This window comes from Melozone crissalis, unplaced genomic scaffold (genome assembly GCF_028551555.1).
Source record: "Melozone crissalis strain CALT ecotype California unplaced genomic scaffold, PUWL_Pcris_2 ptg000006l_1, whole genome shotgun sequence".
Lineage (NCBI taxonomy): Eukaryota > Metazoa > Chordata > Aves > Passeriformes > Passerellidae > Melozone > Melozone crissalis.
This window is the reverse complement of record NW_026535784.1, coordinates 24,309,492-24,328,665: the sequence shown is the minus strand read 5'-3', so window position 1 is coordinate 24,328,665 and position 19,174 is coordinate 24,309,492. Positions and strand designations below refer to the sequence as shown.

The 19,174-nt window shown below is 40.7% G+C and overlaps 1 protein-coding gene across 4 annotated transcripts in view; it reads left to right on the top strand.

Moving 5' to 3' along the window:
• The window catches only part of MTUS1 (microtubule associated scaffold protein 1), an 88,110-nt gene that overhangs the window by 51,386 nt on the left and 17,550 nt on the right, over positions 1-19,174 (top strand). For 3 of the 4 annotated variants that reach the window (XR_008484383.1, XM_054295542.1, XM_054295544.1), the window contains 2 exons: positions 3,918-4,135; positions 16,532-16,598. Coding sequence is in view for 3 of the 4 variants with exons in the window: in XM_054295542.1 (XP_054151517.1) it covers positions 3,918-4,135; positions 16,532-16,598 (285 nt within the window). In the remaining variant the exon portion in view is untranslated. Of the gene's footprint in view, positions 1-197; positions 345-3,917; positions 4,136-16,531; positions 16,599-19,174 lie in introns of those variants that run through there. The other variant, XM_054295543.1, reaches the window with a different exon arrangement.

Genomic DNA, 19,174 nt, shown 5'->3' with positions numbered 1-19,174 from the left:
GAAAGAAGATCTCAAAGCAGAGGTGAAGTCCAGTCACTTGGATATAAGAACTGTGCTTGAGGAAATCCAGAGAGTAAGAGAAGAAATGGAAGCTCGATTAAATACTCAGGCTGATCTGGTGCTACTGATCAAAGAAGTGAGCACCAATTTAACATGTGTAGACAAGGCTTTCCAGAAAATGGAGGAGAGGCAGAAAGTTTTTACCAGCCTGCATCTTCCCATGAGAGAAAATGTTGAGCAAGAATTTTTCTTTGAAAAATGCTTACACCCGACGCCCGTGGGTTTTGAAAGACCTGTGGAAGCTAACAGTTTGGATGATGAATGTGAAAAGACTGTGCTTGGGGGTAAGACAGTTGTGACTGTAGTTGTGGGGAGAGAAGTGAAGTTGTTTCTATTTGTGCTTGTCGAGAAACTTGTTTAGTCTATTTTGAATGCTTTTAAAAAATTTCATTGTTTTTAAAATTGAATCTCTTGCCTAAAATAATTTGTAGTTAGTGTAGATACTACTACACATAACTTCCTAGTACATGATATGCAAAGGAAGGCTTTGATTTGGCTCTTCAATCCAAACAAAGTGTGTTAAGAGATTTTTCTGGTAACCCAACAACAATGCACAAGATAGGGAGGCTCAGGAAACCAGTAGCACAATGCAAGCTCTGAGGTAGCCAGCCAGACAAATACTGTGTCAAGCACTGGGCAGAACCCCAGAACCTAAATGTAGCTTTGTGGAACACACCCTATGTACTGACTGCTGTGTATTTCTTGCCTCTGAACAGCTATGCATGAGAAACAGTTTGCTTCACAGAGAAGCTTGGAGTGGGTCTAATGCTCTCCCCAGTGAACTGAAGACTGCTGTGCCATCCATATAATGGCTGTGGGGGAAGTGAGAGGATTTGTGAACCTTTTCCAAGATCCAAATCAAATCTTCTGTGAATGATTCAATCATCAAAAGGCTTAGTCTTTGCAAAATCACTGCTATTTTTCTTCTTTACTGGTGTGAAGGATAGGATGGTGATTCTGTCCAGTTACTGTACTACATGCAGTACTAGAAAATCTGATTTTCTGTCTTCCACCTTACCAAGCTTTCCACCTTACAACTTACCAAGCTTTCTATTGGGTAAAGGGGTTTTGAGCCTGCTGGAGAGGAGTCCAGAACCTGATTTAAATGTGGAAATTGCTCTGTGTTACAAGTCTGACTATATAGAGGTGGCAGGTGAACTGGCCCAAGTGAGAAGGGCTTGGGCTGTTAACCAATAGCATCTTTAAATTAGTCTCTGTCATTGATGTGGTGGTATCATTAATCAGACTCATGATGCTTTTGTCTTAATGAAAGCATGGCTTTTGTTTTGACACCACAGCATGCCTTCTGTACAAATCTGGAAACGATCTGTCATTGCCCAGAGGTACGTAGGCCATAAATAAACATCGTCGTGTCAGTGGTGTTAATCTGTAGAGGCAGTTCATGCTACAGAGGGCTCATGCTTTTCAGCATTTGAAGTGGCTGTGTATAGCACATGTCTATGATAAAATTGCCAACAGGAATGTCACTGAGTTTCACTTCATGCATGTTTTTTGTTCAGCTTTTTTTAGTATAGTATCAAGGGCTGGCTTGGTTGGATGCTTGAATGAGCTTCTTGAAAAATACTTGGTGGTCTGGGCAGCAGGAGAAAAACAGTGGCATGAAACTGACAAAATTATAAGGACTGGCTGAACTACAGAAACAATGAATATTTGGAGCCTTTTGTCATTTGTCCTTAGCTATTGTATCACTGTATTTAAATGAAACTTTTTCATTAGGTAATTAACTGTGTGATGTAATTTTTCCCCAGCGTAGAAATTGTCTGCAGTTGTTCAGGTTTAACACAGCTCTGTCAGCGTGATGGTTGTAAAACTAATTTCAAATATTTAATTAAATTATGAAACTAGCATCTGTATCAGTGAATTTACCCAATAGTCCTACATCAAGAATAAAGCTCTTGTTCTCTATTTGTTATAAGTGGAGCATTCAGGAAGGGAGGTGGAATATATGAGAGAGTAGGAGTATGTAAGGCAGTAGGGAAGGGAAGAACTGACTCTACATGTTTATTCTCTAATCCCTTTTCTTCCCCCACCCCTCTCCTTCTCGATTATTATTTGTTGTGATTTTTGAAGGAGCTTCAGAAGGTAACCAGTAGTTTCCTTCACACAGTATTGTCCATAAGATTGCTGAAAATTTGGCACGGTTGCTCTCAGATGTGAACTGGCATTTGTGTAAAAGTGTCTACTTCAAAGATGTTACACAGTGAGAGAAGAAGTGGTCATGTTAGTTAAATAGTGGTAAAAATACCTGGAAGTGGCAGCCAACCTTGATGCTTTTGGCCTACACATTTGTATTTTGATTTGGGTTGATACACCTTTTAATAGCTCTAATATTAAGCTGCACAATGGTATGTTTCTAATGTTAACAATCTTTAACAGTCTGCATCTCTGAGCAGAAGCATATGGAGATCTCCAAGAATACAAGGGCATTTGAACATTATAAAGCACAATATGATGACAATTCTCCAACTGGCAGAAATTCTTGCCCAGAGCAGATTTATCTGGAAAATTAATAGGCTCAAGAGGCACTTTATACTAGGCTCAGTAAGGAAGGCTTAGAGGATGTTAGTATTTTGAACAGGAAAACTATTTTCAAAGACTAAAAAAAATGTAGGCTGTGGAAGACTGATATATTAATACAATGCTGATGTGTCAGTCAGACTAACATTAACTGAAAATTAAAGCTTTTGTTCTTAATACTTTCTCCAGTTGTGAGATTGAACTTTACCCTGCTGGGATAATTCTAGGGTCATTTGACAACCTTCAAACCAGGTGCTTGGGATTCAGAAAAGATTGACTCTTGTTGCTTAGTTTGTCCCCTTATTTTTTTTCGATTGTTCAAATCTTTCTTTTATCCAGATCTCACCTCTCAGGTTTTTTCACTCTATCGTGAAGAAATCTTGTTAAGTTGAAACTGTACAAAGTAATCTGCTTAGATGTCTTCATTAAATTGCCAAGGGATATTTGTCTATTGCATCAGCCTTTTATTGCAAAATTGTTTGCTCATTCCCTTTGTGATCAAGGGGGGAAGACTGGCCCTATCTGCACACCAGTTCTGTACTCCCTTTCCAGTCTGAAGGCAGCAGAGAAACCTGAAAATACAGTGTTTGAGTCAAGTGCTGATTTATGTCATCTGGTTTCCTCTGATATGAGATGATTGTGTACTGTGAAAGCATTGAGGTTGCCACAAAACTAAGAGTATTAAATCAATAATGTAATTTCAGGACTGTGAAAATATATTGAAATATATTACATTTTAGAGCTTTCCTAAAGTCTTATCCTTGTGACTGAAAACTGCTACGTTTAAGAAATGCTGCAAGACCTCTAGTTAATAAAGCTCAGGCCTCAGCTACAGAGAGGGGAGTTTTTACAATTAAAATTTTGACAGGAAGAAAAATAACAAAGGAAATGTAGAGAAAATGGTTTCGTATTCAGCAGTACTTTAGAGTGCAGGAAGTATGAATTCTGTGTTGCACACAAAAGAGGACAACTCTTATTTTAGAAATAAGTTACTGAACAGATAGGAGGACAGATATCTTTCATTTTATGAAAGTATTTTTGCAAAGCCCACTGTGAAGAGTATGCTGAAAAGTATGCCACAGAACACATGATGGTGAGGATGAAGTACAGAACATAGTATCCAAGGTTGTGGTGTTAGGAATTAACAAATTGATAGTACCTGCTCTGCAATGCTACTGAAATAACCCTTTCTCCTAGTAAGCGTTTCAGCAAGTGTTTGTAGGAATTTATAACTGCTTTCTTTTGCACCTGTCCTTTACATTGTGGTGAGATTTCAGCATGAAATGCATATTGATTCGTTATTGTTGTTGTTCCCTTAGTTGACAAGGGCAAGCAGCGGAGTGCCAAGAGCTCATGCATACGGACTCAGGCTTCGACAGATGCACGTTCACCTGGCACTAAAGCAGCCGAGTTGACACAGTACAAAACAAAATGTGAGACCCAAAGTGGAATCATCCTGCAGCTGAAAAAATTCCTGACATCCAGTAACCAAAAGTTTGAAGCATTAACAGTTGTCATCCAGCACCTGCAGTCTGAGGTAAAAACTCACAGCTCATCAATTTTGGCTTTAATTGTTTGAACAATTAAACAATTGTTCTCGTCTCAGCAAGGGCTTCAGAAAATATTAATATACTGATAATAAATTTTGTGTTTCCATTCCAGTGGTTTCTGTTTTCCTGTGGAGGTTTTACTTCTAGCATTAGTTAGCTAGAAAAAGAATCAAACCCACAACACTGGGCTTTGTGGCCTCTGCATGCTTCATGTGCTCTTTAAAAGAGTTTTTAAATGTTTGTAGTCAGAGAGTCTTTCAGGGCTGAGTAGCTTTCCAAGTATGTCCTTCAAGTTCTGCCCTTGTAGGAAAGACTAGTTTCAACAGATAATCTACATGCCCTTGCTTTGTTATCTGACATTGTATAGAAGAGTATTTAAGGGGTGGATATGTTTTTGAGCGACTCAGAATAAAGTCTGAGTTGTTACAGTTTTATTTATTGAATCCTGCATTGTTGATGGTGGTCTTAAAATTACTAATAAAAATACAGAAATGCATCTGGAATTATAGAGTGGAATGAATCGGATGTGGCTTAATCTTAATTTTTCTAATCTATTTGAAATATGTAATGACTTAATAGTTTGATACTACACTAGGAACTGTTGGTCTGCTTTGAAAACTTTTGAGAAAAGGAAAATGTGAAGTCAAGAAAATTATAACAGTTATGTGTTTATACTGCACAGCTGATGCAGTCTTTAATAGCCATTACTCTTGCATTTATAACTAATGTTCTAAGATTGATATCAATTTCATTTCAGCTTTTCTGCTATGTGGTGATTTTAGAGTCTGTTTACAAAAAAGCACTAAATTGTCTTAGTATTCTGGCAAAAATGTAACATTCTCATGGGATAATATCTGCTTGTTTTCATTTAATCTAAAAATACTGCATTTATCTCCTAGTCTCCTTCAACTCTAAGAGCAGTGGCTCTTAGCCAGTTTTCTGGGATTGGTTTGGTTGGGTTTTTTTAAACTCTTGGTTGAAACACCTTTCTCTGCCTAAGGAACTAGTTTGAGATCTTCAAAGCAATTTGATACAGGATTTTTGGATGCCTGTCATCCAACACGATATTGTGAAATTTTAAGTGAAATTCTCCCTGCTAAACTTCTGCGCAGTCTTCTAATTACAGCAGAAGAAGCACAATGATTTTTTCGGTAACTTTTACAATTAAATGTCTTGGCCTAGTTTCTTCTCTCCATTATTTTTATTGCAACATTTTAAAACTCGCAAATACTTTATAAATGTCATGTTTAGTAAGAAGAAGGCCATCATACTAATTTGCTTTTTCTAGGCTATTTTACAGTTTCCTCTAGCCTAAATGTGTGCTTTTTTTAAAGAATATTCAGGGGTTTAAGGAAAAAGTGATTTTGAAGGAGGGAAGAGAGAACTGCATAGAAGAAGCTAGTGATTTTTCTCCTTATTCCTCTTTGTTAGTCTTTTGCAGATGGAAAGAAAAAATATCTCTGTCAAATTATATAAAATTAGTAATCTTGGACAATTAAGCTTAAGCACATGAAATTGAGCTAGATATTACAATAATACACTGATGTATTTTCATACCAGTTATTGATTTTGAGATTGCTCTCTCCTTTCCTGGGGTAAGACAAATACTCATTGCCCTACACTTGTGCAAGTACCACAGGGATGAGAAGGACCCTTCTGCCATGGTGCTGTAAGGAATACTTAAGCACTATTTCTTAGATAGCTGTGGCAAACATCCTGAAGGATTTCACTGTTTCAAGGGAACACTGTGAAGAGTAGTTTTAATTTTGTTTGCTTGTTTGAGTTTTTTCCTTTATGGTGAGGGGTGGAGTCTGGTATAGCTAACAGTCTTAGCTGCCCATATAATTATTTCTCTGAAGTATCACATGGGGAACTCTTTGATGTAGTTTTCAAACTCTGGATAAACTGAGGGAAAAACTTAAGTTAGGCTTTAACTCATGAGGTAGGTTTTCATAGGTTAACTACTGCATAGCCAACTGAAAGTAGCCTCAGCTTCTCTGTCGTAAAATAAAACAACATACTTAGCTGATTACACTAGGAACAAAGCTGTGCTTCCATTCTTCCCACTGGAGCAAGTGTGGAGTGACATGATGCAGCCTAAGAAACAGCTTGCTGGAAGCAGAGAGAGGACCTGCTCTGGACTCCTCGGGTGCTGCTGTGTCCCTGGAGAAAGCCAGTTCAGCCCACCACTACCAGAAAGCTAAACCAGCCAAGGAGCATTTCTTTGCCAGGTGCTGACGTGGATTGTCAGAGCCAGTGTGAGGGTGAGATGGGGTGAAGGACAGGCTGCCTGGCCAAATGGAGTGAAGTACTGTAGTGAGCACTTGGGTTGCTTCCAGGCTGGGCAGCCCAGCCTGAGCCTCTTGGCAAAATCTGCTGCAGCCTCTCCTGCTTTATCTCCAAAGCTGAGGCAACTGGGATACGATTTGCTGTTAGATTTGTTTGGTTTTACTGTCATGTGGTTTTTTTCTTTTCTTCCCCAAGAGTTCCCAATATATTTCTGCACAAAAGATTAAAGTTATTTCTTATGAGCTCATTTGAAGTGGAATATAGCTGAGAACAAAATCAGGACTTGCTGGCAGTGGCTTCTGCCAAAATCGCAACTAGCCCATTGGAGTGAGGTGGAGAGGCTGCTGTCAAAGGGTTAAATGGGATTGAGCAATGCTGCTCTGATGTTTCTAGCTGAGCAGGAATCTCTCAAAAAACCCTGAGCTCAAACCTGTTTGTTGCAAGAGTTACCTTGGAGCTGTCAATAGTAACAGCTGCTTCTGATAAAACCTTCCCACTTGATCTGTTGGTGTTTCTTTAGGGAGGGTGGGGAGGGTGTCTATGCTCAGCTACCTTTACCAAGACTCTTCTGAGTTAAAAAATCCTAAAAGTCTGATTTCTACCTCACAGGAGCTGTTGTTGCACTGGGTTAATGCTAGATGGAAAACCTCTTGGCATCCAGAATATTTGATGGCAATGAGCAGTGGGGCTGATGAGAACACGGAGTTTTTCCATTGTTGGACAGCTGTGTGTGTGCTGGCAGTGATAGGAGCACATGTTAAACTGCACACTGATCACGAAAGCAAGTTGAGGCTTTCTAGAGTACTGTGCTTCCCCTGATCCCCTGGTAATTCCTGTTACTTCATGACTACTTTCCTGTTTTTTAAGTGACAGAAAAGTGGCAGTACAGAGGAAATGGTGAAATTGGCCATTTACAATGAGTGCATGAAGTGCCAAGGAAAGCAGTTGTCCATTAACTTTCAACTGCACTGAGCTCTGAAATTTGCGCTACTGCATTTGAGTTGATCTTTTAACTTCCACTAGTATTAATTCTGAATGTATTGTCCCTTCAGTAAGAGATATGTTCACAGATGCTTTAAATACGTGGTTAGCATGTCTGTGATAAGTCAGGTTGGGGATGCCTCTCTTGCAGCTCTCCCCTCTCTTCCCTAGCCTTTGTGTAGGCTTGGGCTTCTTTGGAAAGCCAGTAAAAAAAATTACTATGGGTCTAGTTTTACAGGTCTGTCCATGTTGAAGGTGTTTTGGGTATGTCCCCATGCAGTGGTTCACAGGGGGAAGGAGTGGAAGTGAAGAACTGCCAGTGCTGGGGTGGGGTGGGAATGTGTGCCTGAGAGGTCTGCAGCTGTGGCTGGGAGCCAGCTGCTCCCTTGGGAGGCAAAAAACCCCCAGTACATCACCAGCTGCTGAGGCCTGCTGAGAGGGTTCCTGCCTCCTGAGAGGGTTCAGCCCCTTCCCCTGCCCCAGGGCTGTCCCTGAGGCTGTGTGAGCCCTGCAGCTGGGCTGTTCTAACCTCCAGCTCACTGCTGGGTATAAACTCTTACATCTTTGGGAGTGCAGGGTGATTGTTTTAGCAGTGTGGTACTAGCTTGGTTTTAAATCTAGTTTCAAATTTGTCTGTCTAAGGCAGATTTAGCTGTCAAAGGAAAGGGTAATGTGTAATTAGAATGGCTTTGTAACTGTTCAAAGTGTGAATTGATAGATATTTCATCTTCTCATTTTAGTGCATAAACTGCTACATTCAGAACTACTACATAAACTGTTTAAAAAAAGTTAAATGGTAAAATATTTTGTTATGAATATCGATTTTTATTTTTCTAGTTTAATAAATTAATCCAAATTAGGCATCTCAGTAATTCTCTGTAGATTCTGATATGGAAATAGTCTTCAAATTTGTATCTGTGAAACAGGGTACTATAGAGATGAAAAAAGCTCAGTTATACTGTTGTGCTTTTCTTGGTATGGTCATGGGAGTGCTGCTATTTACTGGTCAGACCTTACTTTGGAATGTTGTGGTGCCATCTTTAATAAGTTTCCTTAATCAAGGAAAAGGCCATTTGAGAGGGTATAGAGCCTTGACAGTGGGTAGCACTAATTGTGGATGTGACACAGGAAACAACATGAGGAATATGCTAGAAATGGTGTGACTGAGCAGGCTTCAGCATTTCTAGGTGGAAATAGAAATTAACCATTAGTGTATGATCTGTTGTAACTGGCATTTCCTGACATGTGCATGACTGTAAGAGTCAAGATGCTAGTTTCCTTGGGAACTTAGCAGTTTAAAATGGGGTTTTTTTCCATTTTGGAATACATGAGCACATCTATCAGAAATGTTTGTCCTGGCCTTTGTGGAAGTTCAGCAGAAAATGTTTATATTTACAAATGAGAAGTGCATATCTAGGTTAAGGGGCAGAAGTACACATTGCATCACTAGACCCCAAGAGTTTTGGAACAGTCACATCTTTTGACCTACATGTCCTGTTGTTTAGAGCAGCTGTCTCTGAGGAAAACTTTTAGTTTTGAATTTCTAGAACTTAACATCAAACTTGGCCACTTTTCCTTAGAATTTTCATACCAGGTGTATCTGGCTTCCCAAAATATGGACAAAACTTTTTGTGAGAGAGAATAAGGATATGTAATTGAGATAAATTTTGTGCTTATTTAAAAAAAAAAAAGAAAAATCAGTTAGAAATCAAAATGTAATATCCTGATTTTGAGGAATACAAATATTTTCCGTTTTGTTACAGAGAGTATTTGAGCAATAGCACAGTAGTTTCCCCCTGCAGAGAAGACCTAGGCTCTGGAAGCCTGTGTCTGATGAGTAGCAGTTGGAAAGCAAGGAAGTTTCAGGTGATTCTCAATGTCTCTATAAAACTAGTATGAATGAACAAGAATGTTTTGGCAACAGATTGAAAATTTGTGAGCTCTAACATCCAGAAAAACATTTTAATCCATTAATTACTCTGAAACTAGGCTCTGATGGAAATAACCTTTTAGAAGATGCGTCAGTTAAGCAAATTAAATGGTACACCTGGGTGTTCAGAATGGGTTACAGCTGAAGGGAATTGGGAGTCCTGTCCTATAGCTACTCCTTGACTGAGACAAACTTGATGTTTCAGGCAACCAGTGCTGCTTTCCATAAAGATCCTGATTTTCATTATTACCTTGTTATTTCTTGTAATTATTTTTTTTTCAAGAAGCTGAAAAATTAATGACAGGAGCAAAATAGAGGTATCTATTGCAAAATTTAAGGGAGCAGTTAGTAGAAGAAAGAAAGCAACTTGTTTCAATCTTGTTTCCTTCTTGATTTGTACTACCTTTTCATGTGAAATTCTAAACAGTCTTAAAAATGAAATTAATAGTGCATATTATGCTCCAGCATAGGCTCTTATTACAACATTTTGAATAACTTTATAATGGTAATAATAGTTTTATAGATGTGAGAAAAATAGTGACAGTATAACTTGTCAGAGTTATAAAGTATCTGTGTCATTCAAATGAAGTGGACTGAGACAAAAAGCTTTAACAAAATAGTGAGAAATAAGTGATCACTTAGGTGAGGTAAACTTAGTTTTTATGAGATTGGAGTTTCTACAGGGAAGGAAGGAGTCATTCTGTGTGAGAAGCAAGAACTAATGTTAGCATTCAGAGACTGTAAAGTAGCAAACAGGCTGTTATAGAGAAGTAAAATTAAATAGCCCATATTATTACATCTAGACCTATCTTTGCAAGGCTATTGCTATTGCAGGTGGGCCCAACTTCTAAATTGGAAAACAAAGATCCCTGCAAGCCTAAGAGCCTGTGTAAAGCTTGCAAAAGCATAAAGAGCCTGCAAGTAAATGTGTTAAATACATGGTGACTCATAGGAATCCTGCTTGGCTGGTTCTCTGCTTTAGTGTTTTCTGCTGTAGTGTTTCATACACTAAACATCAGGGAAAAAACATCTGATTCTCCATAGATGCATCTAGTAGATAAAAGAAGTAAAATAATAGAAATTGCAATAAATCTCTCTCTATCAGCTAATCGTAAATGCTGCATTCTGAGTCTTAATTCTGCTTGAAGTAGGTTAAGGTGAAAACTGATGGCATATTTCATGTGGTAAGAAGACAGTGCCTAACACAAATGAAGCCAAGAGTAAATGAGAAGTATTCATTTCACTGTATATTTATTGATTTGAGAGGGCTCATGACGTTTATATTTTATCACAGTAATAGTCTGCTCCTTTCAAAAATATGCATGGAGCAGAGAGTGTAAATCCTGTTTGTTGTGCTGCTTCCTTGGCTCATGTCTTTAGCTTACTTTTGCATTGGGTGATGCAGAGGAACTGACACTGCAAGGGGGTGTTAAATGAGGTATGGAGTAGGGGAGTTTATAAGAAATCAATTTCTAAAACTGCTAATATCTAATGAGAAGTCTTAGAGGACTGGATTTTGCTAGGAAAGAAGGAACAGGGACAGATAGAAATACTGTGGTGTAAGGACCAAAATCCTCAAGTCAAATGTCATACTGCAAAGCGGATATGAATGGCCCTTTTGTTGTCCCTTCCTAATTACCTCCAGGCTGTAGCTGATGACACATGAGTGACTGGAGTTTATGCAAAGATGTGACTCAATTTCTACACTACAGCCAATGATGGTGATCATGTTTTTATTACTGGAGCAGCACAAGAATGGAGTAGACATAAATTTCTAATGCTTCATACCCAAGAGGAATATCTCCTTAGATGAGAAAGACATCCTGTTGACAACTTGGACTGTACCAGTATTAAAAAATATTTAAATTATGATGTTTTTTTCCATACAACCTCAGCACATCTCCAGTAGGGTGTAACCATACACATTACAGAAGTGCTTGCAAATTTACTAATTTATTAAGTTTTTTAAATGCTCAGCATTTCTCTCTAAGTTTAATTTTAGGAGTAAGTGCTTGTGGTTTGGTTTGATAGTAAATGGCTTACAAAAGCCAGACTCTTCTTTCCAAGAATAGAATTAATTTGGCCCTGTGTATGATAGTAAGACATATTTAAGTGCTTCCGTTCTTTGCATTGATGAATTTGCTTTATGCAGTCTGAACAAATTTTATTTAGTCTGTTATAATAAAATGCTTTTTGAAAAGAGCATTGTGATGCTTTTATATTTAACACTTAATTTTCTACTCCTTTAAGTTCTGAGTCTTGAAATTGTTGTTTGTGAAGTGTATTGCTGATGGAAACCAGAAGGCTGATGACAGCCTGGCCAGTCAGAGGTGTTCCCACCTGCCAGTTACACCAGTGAGAGGTTGAGTTGCTGCAATTTTCCTGAGACCTGGATCTGCCTGTCCTGTCTGCACACTGCAGAGGGCTTGGTACTGGCATTGTCAGAGCCCTTCTCCACCTTCGCTGGGCAGGGACCACCTTGCATCCCAGCACTGAGATGAACATTCCAGCATGGCTGCTCCACTTGTGCCATGGGAAAATTGCCACAACACAGCCTGATTCCCTGGGGTATTTCATGGCCTCAAAGTGAGTTGTGTCTCTTTCTTCACAATGTACCAGTGCTTTGCAGTTTTTGGTTGCAGTGATCTATAATGCTTCTTCTGAATCTGCTACTGGGGTAGACTAGGCAGCTGTGGCAGGTGCCTTATCTTCAGTGTGATATAGCTGCTTGAAATTGAAAAAGCAACAATTACTGTATTTTGGTATGCAAATGGGAACTTTTCATTATTGGTTCTTGTGAATTTTTCTTTCTTTAATACAGCTCCAAAAGAGCTCCAAACATATTTTGTTTCCCAAAGGAATGTGCTAGTTTAAAATGTGAACTGTGATGTTTGGATAATTACTACCAGATTGGGCAATGTTAGCTTATTTGGACACACATCCTCGAAACCTGGTTTCTGTTGTGATTTGCTTTTTTATATTGAATAACTGTTGATGGATTTGCAGCTCTTAACATGGAGGAAAAACTTAGAAAAGGTGATTAGGACTTTTTGACTAGGCACAGCCTATCTGTGTCTCTCAAAGCCTTGATTTGCAGGCAGAACATGGGGCCCCCACACCAGCATCACCCCACCTGGCCAGGAACAGGAGTGTGCTGGGAAACCTGGAATGGTTACTCTGGCTAGTTGCACATTCTCTCAAGGAAATAGAAAGTTTCCAGTTTACTGTAAAACTTCATGCTCTTATATTTGTTGTCTGCAAAGTTGCTGTGGCATACTCGAGGAATGCCCACCTATTCTAGCTTGAGAACTGCTCAGAACCTGATGTCTTGGAGGTAACTTGGGTCTGTCTCACGTGAAGATTTGGTATGGGTATGCAGGCAGGAAGGCTGTTTGTGTGCTTGGTACAAATATCCTTCTTGCTCATTCTGGAATGTGGACTTTTGTAGAGCTTCCTGCTTTCAAAGCAGAGCAATGGAAACTGTTCAGACAGTGATATGTCCTCACCCTTGTTTGTATCTAAAATGACCCTAGGCTGGTCTGTTTGAATCTCAAGCTGTAGCAAAACCAGCTAGTTGCCAGGAAAAATACTCTTAAGCCTGTAATTGGGCTGCATAACTGCCAACAAAACAAACATGAATGACAAACTTCGTAATTTATTCCATTCCTGACTTGGTAGTTTTTGCCATCTTGAAACTGTGGTGTTCTTTAACCTTCTACCTTGGGCCTCACCTTCTCAAGTGTCTTTGCTGTGGGGCATATGTCTACCTGAACTTGTCAAGTTTTTAAAATGTGAAGGATTTTTTAACTGGCTAATTTTCCTCAGAGCAAGAAGTGTCCAGGTCTCCCTCATTATGCTGGGAACTTTTTTGTAGCATTCAGTGGCAGAGGTGCACTGCTCTAGTATTTCCTGTGGCAAATCTTTTATCCCTAAACTCTGTTCTTGTTCTTTTCTGAAGCTTCCATGTTTATGGCTGGGGAATATTTTGGTTTAAGTGTAACCTACAATAGGTTATTTGTAAAAAAGAAAAAAATAGGTCCCAAATAATCTACCTGATCTTTATATAAATTCATAAATTGTGCCAGAAGAAATTGTAAAGGGGTATGAAGATCCTTCATGAGTCTCTGACAGCCAAATGAGGATGATCCTTATTGCTGGATTTATCTGGATAACAATGCCAAAATTGCTCGATCCTGTATGCTCCAGCTTGGTTCTGCTCTCCCAATTTCTGGTACTGATTTTTCAACTAGAATCTTGTTAAGCATAAACAAGAAGGTTGCTGGATATTCCAGCGCAAAGCATATGCATACCTGTCTTTGAATACTGAAGAGAAGCTCTTTCTGCATTATACAAGTGCTTTTGGTATTTTGCTGCATATAGATTTCAGATTTTGGAAACTGTAACATTTTATTGGGGAAGCCCCCATACCTGCAGCTTCAGTTCTCTCAGAACTCAGATAAAAGTGTACTAAGTTCTGCTAGTCAGTCTGACTACTTTAGGTGGCTGCTTATCCATATGAGCAACTTGGTCTTCTTGTTTTATGCTGGCAGGTTTTTTCTGAAGGTGTTCGTGAGCAGGAGGTGATGATACAAATCCATCTGGATTACTTGGATATGTTAAACTATGAATGGGCAAGCTGGACTGAGGCAACAGGTTAAATAAACAACACCAATAAAAAGCAACAGGGCTTAGGAGCAGCAAGAACCATGAAGATTACATAGGCAGTGTTATTTGATTTTGTTTTGGATTTTTAGGCTTAGCCTCTCGTTAGTCCTTAGCATATGCTGATTGTAAATGCCCTTGTTGCATCAAATTTCTTTAACTGAAAACAAATACAAAATGTGTAGACCACAAAGAAGCTCATTTGGAAACACTAAACAAAAAGGTTAGCATGTCCAAAGGGTCTGGAGCGTGGTAGAACCACCAGGGAGAATTTGAGATCTTTTACTGACAAAGTGGGCCAGAAAAAAGCAGGTTGTGTCCCAGTGTGCAAGGATGCAGCTCAAATAACTCACTGTAGCATTTCCATTTTCATCATCAGATGCTGTGTCCATAGTGGGAGCACTCGTGCTGAACTGGAGTGAGATGACTCATCTCTCCTTCTGAGCATAGGAAGCAGGGAAGAGCAGGGCAAGTCCTTTCAATAACTGAGCTCTCTGCTCTCCTGAGAATTTACTGTGGAGGTGAGGCGTGGTTGTCAATCTTAGCCCACTGACACTGTAAAAAGCCTCTAAGAGCTTAATATAAAACTGCAGCACAGCTGCTTAATAGCCCTACCAAAGTCTAAAGGGTCCAAAGAATTGTTAAGACTGCTTAAATTGAGTGATTAAAGGGGAATATTTCTCATACAATGTCAAAAATTCAAATATTTCTAGTAAAGGGCTGGCAGTTTCTTCTAACCAGCCTTTACAGCTGCATAATAATTTCCTAAAACTTGCAAATGAGTGCATAGCATAAAAATTACTCATTTTGATTAGCCTTGTGTCAGACCTTAATACATGACTGGGTTTTGGGTGCTTATTCTTTCTAGTTTTTTTTTAAGAACGGAGTATTTTACTGCTTTATTTGTTCTGCAGGCATGCAGTGAGTTTTCCCTGCCTCCAGGATGGGGTGCTCTTAAGAGGCAGCCTGTGGTCAGGCTGCAGTGAGAGTGACCAAGGGCAAAGGGGGAGTTTGCTGTAAAGATGAGGTTTTCCCTGGGGAGAACCAGCTGTAGGTGTGGCTTGACCAGTCTGCAAATTCATCAGTGCTCAGTTGTGGACAAGTGTGAGGATTTTTGGGCCAGTGCTTTTCTTTTCCTTTTCTCTCATGTATCCTCGCTAAAGGAAAAGCATGCGAAATTTAAAGCTATTTGCATGCATCGGGACTATTGAACATAAGCCTGGGCATTGACAGCAGCAAAGCTGCTGTGTCTGTGGCTCTCCCATTGAGTTTAGGCCTCCTATGGTTTATTTTTGCATCAACAAATTAGGTGTGAAAGCAGCGTACAACAAGCTCGAAACAGCTAAAAATAAGCTCGGTTATGTGCAGAGAAGGGCAGCGTTCCCTCGGTGATCCCGGCTGCCGTCGGAGCAAGTGGAGATCGATCGATCTAATGTCTGGGCTCGCCTTGCATAAAAGAAGGGCTGTGGCTTTAAGTAATCGCTGGCTGCTTGTGCCAATTGCAGGAGCTGCAGTATCTGCCGCTGTCGGAGCGCTGGGCGCGGACGCAGGATAACCTGCGGAGGCAAGGTCCAGCCTTGCCGCCCGGCCCCGGCCGGACCTGCCCGCCTCGGTGGTGCCGCCGCCGCCCGCGCGTCGCCGATGAGGGCCGGGGGGCCGAGCGGGGGGCTGCCGGCGCTGGAAGATGGGCTGCTCTAGCAGCAAGCTGTGCCTCTATTCTCAGTGCGCTGCAGCAAGGGTAATGAGTGCTTGTTTCGCAGGGAGCCGGCGGTGGAGCGCCCTGCCAGGCGGGCGTGCGGACCTTGGCACCCCGCGCGTGGCGTGAGGCGGTGACCGCGGGCCGCGGAGCGGCTCTGCCCGGCCGTGCCTGCGCCGCCCCCGGGCTGCGGGTCCGCGGCACTGGGCCTGGCCTCCTGGCCGGGGCACAGCTCCTGGAAAGCAGGGAGGTAGATGGGGGCTTCTGCTGTGGTATGGTCTGTTCACACGTGCTGCGTGATTGTCTCCCTATGAGAAACACCATCTATCTTAACGTTAGGAGCTGTGAGCGGCAGGGTGGGTTGTATTCAACTTTGAACAGGGCTGTGCCTTTTCTTCATGGAAGACTAAGCATTTAGCAAAGTTGATGGTTTTCTGTTTGAGTAAGCTTAAGATAAATATTTAATGCATGCCTCTTTCACATATACACTATACTTCTGTGCCCTTGACATCTACCACTTGATTTGTTCTGGAGGCTTATGTTGCTACACCCACCATAAAATATATAATTAATTGCTGCAAAGTAGGATTTTAATTGCAGAGATGTCCTGGAAAAAGCGGTTCTTTGTTTTAAAGTATAACTTCCTTAACAACAGAAGAACATCTGTGTATATTGTAACAGCTGAACTGTTATCCTAAATGAGTCATATCTTGGCTTCTTGCTCTTGTTTTTCCTACAGAACACATGGAAGTTAATTACTGGAAGGTACCCTGCTCAGACCACTAGTAACCAAACATTTGGGGTTTTTTGTTTTTTTCTCTGCAGAGGGAAGAAGCACTGAAGCAGCGGAAAGCGTTATCTCAAGAGCTGCTTAACCTTCGAGGAGAACTAGGTAAGAATTTATTTTTGCATTCATCGTGAAGCAGAAATGCAGCAGATCTGCAGAAGGCAGATGCCCTGCTACTGTAATGGCAGTCATTTAATTCCCTGACTGGATTCCGCTCAGATGCTTTCAGTGCTGCGCAGCCCTGACAGCGTGACCCCAGGTTCACCGAATTCCTGGCACTGATCTCACTGCGCCTTGCAGGGCCTCCTTGCAAAACATGTGTCTGATGACCACAGCACTCACTTCTAAAAAATGGGAGGATGGCTGACAGCATATATACTTCTGTTTGATCCTTAACTCATTTGTATGCTGTCTTCTAGAGATTTGCTAGCAAAAAATTCATAAACCCGTGAAACATACTGTGCAAAATCTGCATTTTTGCCTTAGTGACCTGTAGGTGAATGAGCATAAAATTAACAGAAGGAAATGCTTTCAGGCTGATGAGATTAAATCTTTGAACTCATCCTAGTGGATGGCTATAACATGAAATTGAGCTATTATGTGCAGGGGCTGGTTTTGCCAACTTTGAAGCTTGATTTAAATGCATTAAGAGGTAGCTCCATGTAACGTATTTGAACTTAGCAGATGTTACAGGCCGGTCTCAGTAGGGGCTGGCTTTGAAAGAGCCTGGCCTTCCCCTGCCTTTGCATCCCTCTGTTCTCCTTGTGGCAGCATTGCTGCAGGGGCAGCCATGCCCCCACTGATGCAGTGAGCTGCCTGGGGACCTAAGGCAGCTGAGACTATTGCCTGGTAGTGCTGTTTTGCCAAAGCTGCCTGCCCTGACTTCAGTATGTGACTGAAGGAATGCTGGGAGTGGAGCAGAGAAAAGGAATGAGTAGCGGGGTGCAGGGTTGTGTTCCCCGTCAGCTGCAACTGATGTTTCTATCGCCCTAAAGTGACAACAGGACTAGGGTTTTAATGTGGAAAAGGCCTTCTTGGATCACTAAAAAGTTGTGTTATAAACTTTATAAACCAGATTTCTTTCTATTTATGTACTTGATGTGATTCTCTGAGCAACCCTATTTGTTTACCTCAAGGAAATGACTTCAGAAGGATTGCTATCAGAGTAAAAAAGTCTCTTTCGTTCTCTAGGCTTCCATCTTCAACATTTATTTTTCCTTTATCAACCTAGGTACTATGTTTATCACTTACCTAGAAAGGGAAAATTCTGCTTAGATGGGTAGACCAAAAAGCTGGCCAACACTTTTGCCATTACCACATTTGAGGGTTTTGGTGGAGTTCAGGTTTTTTTTGAATGCTTAGCTCTTTGTAAGGATGCCTCATGCTTAAATGAGCTTTCCATAAACTTGTTATCTTCCTGCTTTGATCAGCAGCCTGATGAGCTCATAAAATGAGACTCCCATTGCAAGCATGTGCCATTCAGTAGGTTGATAACTAGAAAAAACTTCAAATGCAACTGTGCCTGATGGATCTGTGACACCCGAGTGCCCCGAGCTCTCAGACAGGGATGCTGGCTGATGTGCTGCTGGATGCCATTGTCAGCTGTTCCCCTCACAGAGCTGAGCTTCCTGGGTCAGTTCTGCAGGAGCATCTGAATGGCAGCCTGGGGCTCACTTCCTTTGTAAGGTTTCCAGACCATGGTTTCATGAAGCATTTATTTATCTTCATGCAGTTCCTTTGTTTTAACCACGTCACATGTCTAGCCTGTCTGTACTGCTCTCCTGAGCATGTAAAGGGAGTGGATTTAATTATAGAAATGAAAAACTATCCAGGTCTTCAATTCTGTCTACCTTCAAAAAGAACTTGGTTTGGGGTTTTTTTTGAAGTTAAATTAATAATTTGTTGACAAGGTGTGAGAAAGGCATTCTTAAAACAGTAGCTTTATCTGAAAATAATCTGCTTAAATACATACCTGCTAATCAGCTTTCTATTGACACTGTTAAATGGATTCAGCTGAACTTAAGATTTCCATAGACTGTTTTGACGTAAGTACTGTGGATTTTCATTCACAGTACAATCTAAGCATACGTTTGCTGAGAAAGATAAGTGCTGTTTGAGTCTTAGTTTGGCCATGTAGATGTTTTGTGGAGTTCCAGTTGCCATGTTTTTAATGACTGTTGGTTTGCAGTCTGGGGACAGACACTCTTGAGAAGGAGCCGGGTCTGCACAGCCCAGTGTTCTCTGTAGGAGAGGAGGAGCCTGTTCTCTGCAATGCTGCTGAGTTTGAGGGTATCCTGAAGCTTGTGCAGTTTAGACTTCTCAGTTTCTTACTTTGAAGTTTAATGGTGCATGTTCCCAAGCTCCTTGATTTACCTTGCAAGACCAAATTTACTTGCTGTCAAATGGTCTGTTTTGCAGGGTTATTGTGTATGACCATTTCTACCTTTTTGTTAAATGGTTTAAATAGGCATTCCTGTCCCAGAATGTGACTGTGCCAGCCAGGTGATGGTTACCAGACAGTGCTTTCTGCTCTCAGTAGCAGGAAACATGTGCAAGGATTAGCAGTGATAGGTGTTTGGGGATGGGCTTTTCCAAAGGGAGTTCAAAATCAGTAACAGTTGGGTTCTGAACTTGGACTTCATTAAAATCTCCAGCTACTGGTTTACTGATACTGGCTTAAA